The sequence below is a fragment of the Diceros bicornis genome, chromosome 7 (assembly GCF_020826845.1).
Source record: "Diceros bicornis minor isolate mBicDic1 chromosome 7, mDicBic1.mat.cur, whole genome shotgun sequence".
NCBI classification, from domain to species: domain Eukaryota; kingdom Metazoa; phylum Chordata; class Mammalia; order Perissodactyla; family Rhinocerotidae; genus Diceros; species Diceros bicornis.
The window spans coordinates 63395058-63398001 of record NC_080746.1 but is presented as its reverse complement, the minus strand read 5'-3'; the positions used below and the strand labels follow the sequence as shown (position 1 = coordinate 63398001).

General features: G+C 38.2%; 1 protein-coding gene across 1 annotated transcript; it reads right to left on the bottom strand.

The window, feature by feature from the left end:
• Positions 1-1172: 1172 nt before the first annotated feature.
• Positions 1173-2132, bottom strand: LOC131408077 (putative olfactory receptor 56B2). Its single transcript, XM_058544640.1, has one exon. It carries the CDS (start codon positions 2130-2132, stop codon positions 1173-1175), a length of 960 nt encoding a protein of 319 aa, XP_058400623.1.
• Between the last annotated feature and the right edge of the window lie 812 nt (positions 2133-2944).

Genomic DNA, 2944 nt, shown 5'->3' with positions numbered 1-2944 from the left:
TATCAGTGCTATACAACTCTGGGACATTTCCATTGTCTCAAAGGGAAACTCCATAACCATTAAGCTGTCCCTCCAGCCCCTACCAACAACTAGTTTTCTTTCTGATTCAAAGGATTACTTATTCTGGAGATTCCATAAAATTGGAATCATACAACTCTTAATCTTTTGTTATTTTTTTTCACTTAGTGTAATGTTTTCAAAGTTTACTTCTGTAGGAGCATGTATCAGTACTTCATCCTTTTTACAGATTCATAATATCTCTTGTATATATATGCCTCAATTTGTTTATCCATGCAACAACTGATGGACATTTGGGTTCTTTCCACTTTTAGCTAACAATGCTACAATGAGCATTTGTACATGAGTTTTGTTGTTACACTTGTGTTCAATTATTTAAATTATATTCTTGGGAGTTGAATTGATCAGCTATATGCTAACTGCCTTTGACTTTTTGAGTAATTACCAAACTTTTTTCTATAGCTCCTGTGTGATTTTGCATACCCTTTCACCATGTATGAGGACTCTAATGTGTTCCCAGAAAATTCTCAACATCTGCTAATTTTTTTTAATATTGTAGCCTTTTTAGATTATATAGTGGTGTCTTATTGTGCTTTTGATTTGAATTTAGTGATTTTGAGCATCTTTTCACGTCCTTGTTGGGCATTGCACATCTTCTTTAGAGAAATGTCTGTTCAAATTCTTAGCCCATTTAAAAAATATATAAGACACATTGAAAGGCCCATAGACAAATGGCAGAAATAATTTCTACTGATCAGTAATTATATCAAACGTACACGGATTACTATTTCAAATTAAGAAGAAGAGATTGGCAGATATCTGCTCTAACCATCTCTATTCAGCATTGTCTGGAAGTTCTAGCCAGGGCAACTAGGTAAGAAAACGAAATGTATGTTCCACTTGTCTTTCCCTTGGGTTCCTTGAGACAATCAGCATCATTGTGTTATTATTTGGAATGAAGATTTTCCTGACAAGTAAGATTTTGAATATAAGTTTCACCATGTTCTTTGAATTTTTAATAGCTACTGTTTCCTTATACAACTGAAAAGTTGCCACAATGTCCATGTCTCTTAGTTCTTCTGCCGTTTGCAAAACTTGCAAAATATAATGGATATATATGTGGAGAAATTCCAAAAGTGAGTACTTTCTCCATATTACTTGCCCTTCATGTCCAGCTTAAGAACCTTATATAAGCCCTGCCTGAGTTCCTTGTTCTTGAATGCATAGACCATGGGGTTGAGGGCAGGAGGAATGACATTGTGTAGTACATTGAGTAGAATTGGGATGAGCGGAACTGTCATTGCTGTGCTGTGGGTGATGGAAATGACAATGAGGACAGTATAGAAGAAAAGGATTAGGATGAGGTGGGAAGTGCACGTACTTAGGGCCTTGGATGCAGCTTCTGCTGAGTTCAGCTTCAGCACAGAGTGAAATATCAAAGTATATGACAAAACAATCAAACCCAGGTCACTTCCCATGAGTGTCCAGGCAAGAATTAGCTGGTAGATGCTGTTGATTTTCCCGTCATCACAGGATAGGCTAGTGACTCCGAGAGTAGTGCACAGACAGTGCTCAATTTGGTTCTGGGAGCAGTAATTTCTCTGAGCAGCCAACACAGGCACTGGGATGGTAGAAAGACTGTTCCTCAGTGCCATGAACACAGTTGCTTTGACCACAAATGATTCAGTAATTATTGAAGGATGGCGTAGTGGTTGGCAAATGGCTACATATCTATCTACAGCCATGCAGAGAAAGATGCCTGACTCCATGCCCACAAAACAATGTATGACATACATCTGAGCAAAGCACTCAGGGAGACCAATCCTCTTAGCGTTAAACCATAAGATGGCCAGGATCTTGGGCATGATGGTGGTAGTCAGGCCCATGTCCACCACAGCCAAGATGCCCAGGAAATGGTACATAGGCTGGTGCAGGGTTGCTTCTTGATTGATGACGATCAGGATAAGGATGTTGGCGCTGAGAGCTAAGAGGTAGAGCAGAGCCAGGGGCAGGGAGAGCCAGTGCTGCCAGCTGTGAATGCCTGGGAATCCCATAAGAATGAACTCAGAGACGTGGAAATTAGAGCTGTTGGAATCTCTGAGATACTGGAACATCTTTCACTAAGAGGAAAAGTATCCAAGGTTACTAATCTTAATAATCTCTCCGACAGTGCTTGAAAAGGACTAACCCAAGTTTATGTTATTGAAGAGGGGAAATCACCATCTTTAAATATTCTCATCCCACCGCTAACATTATTGGACATTTCTAAGGAAACAGGAACTATGGTCGCTTGTTATAGGTTTTAACTCAGTTAATCATCACAAATACTCCGTAAGGCAGATCACATAATTTCCACATTACTGGGGAAAAGAACATTAGAGAATATAAAGATGTTGGTCATTATTTTTTGTCTTGTAAGTTATGGAAGCTGGGCAAAAAGAAAGCGATCTGATATCCCAGCCTGGCCTGTTAAGTTTCAATTTTCTAAAGAATTGGTTTACTTAGAAACTTAATGTACAGAATAAGTGTAGAAATTTGTATGCATGGAGACATTTAGGTAGCAGATTAGAGTATAGAATATCAAAAAGAACTCTTTGTATTCAAGGACTTGACAATTTGTGAAATACTCATGAATATCATTTAATGGTAATTAAAATGTATGGGGTAATTTGGTATACCCATGTTTCAGTTAGGAAACCGATGTCCAAAATCTCTAATGACCTGTTCAAAGGCAAGTAACCATAAGAGAGAAATAAGGTTTAGTAACCTCAGTGTTCCTTAAGTCCAGTTGATTCTGGTTTTCAGTACTTTTCCCCTACTTGCACACGCTTTTTGCTTCTTCGAGCACTCCAGATAGCCACACTATAAAATCTAAAGCATATGTTTAAAGAAAATGAGTTTCAGGTAAATGCTTCTAAAATCCAGT

Bases quoted from the DNA above. Each gene is read 5' to 3' on its own strand.
- LOC131408077 (XM_058544640.1), bottom strand. From the start codon at position 2,132: ATGTTCCAGTATCTCAGAGATTCCAACAGCTCTAATTTCCACGTCTCT.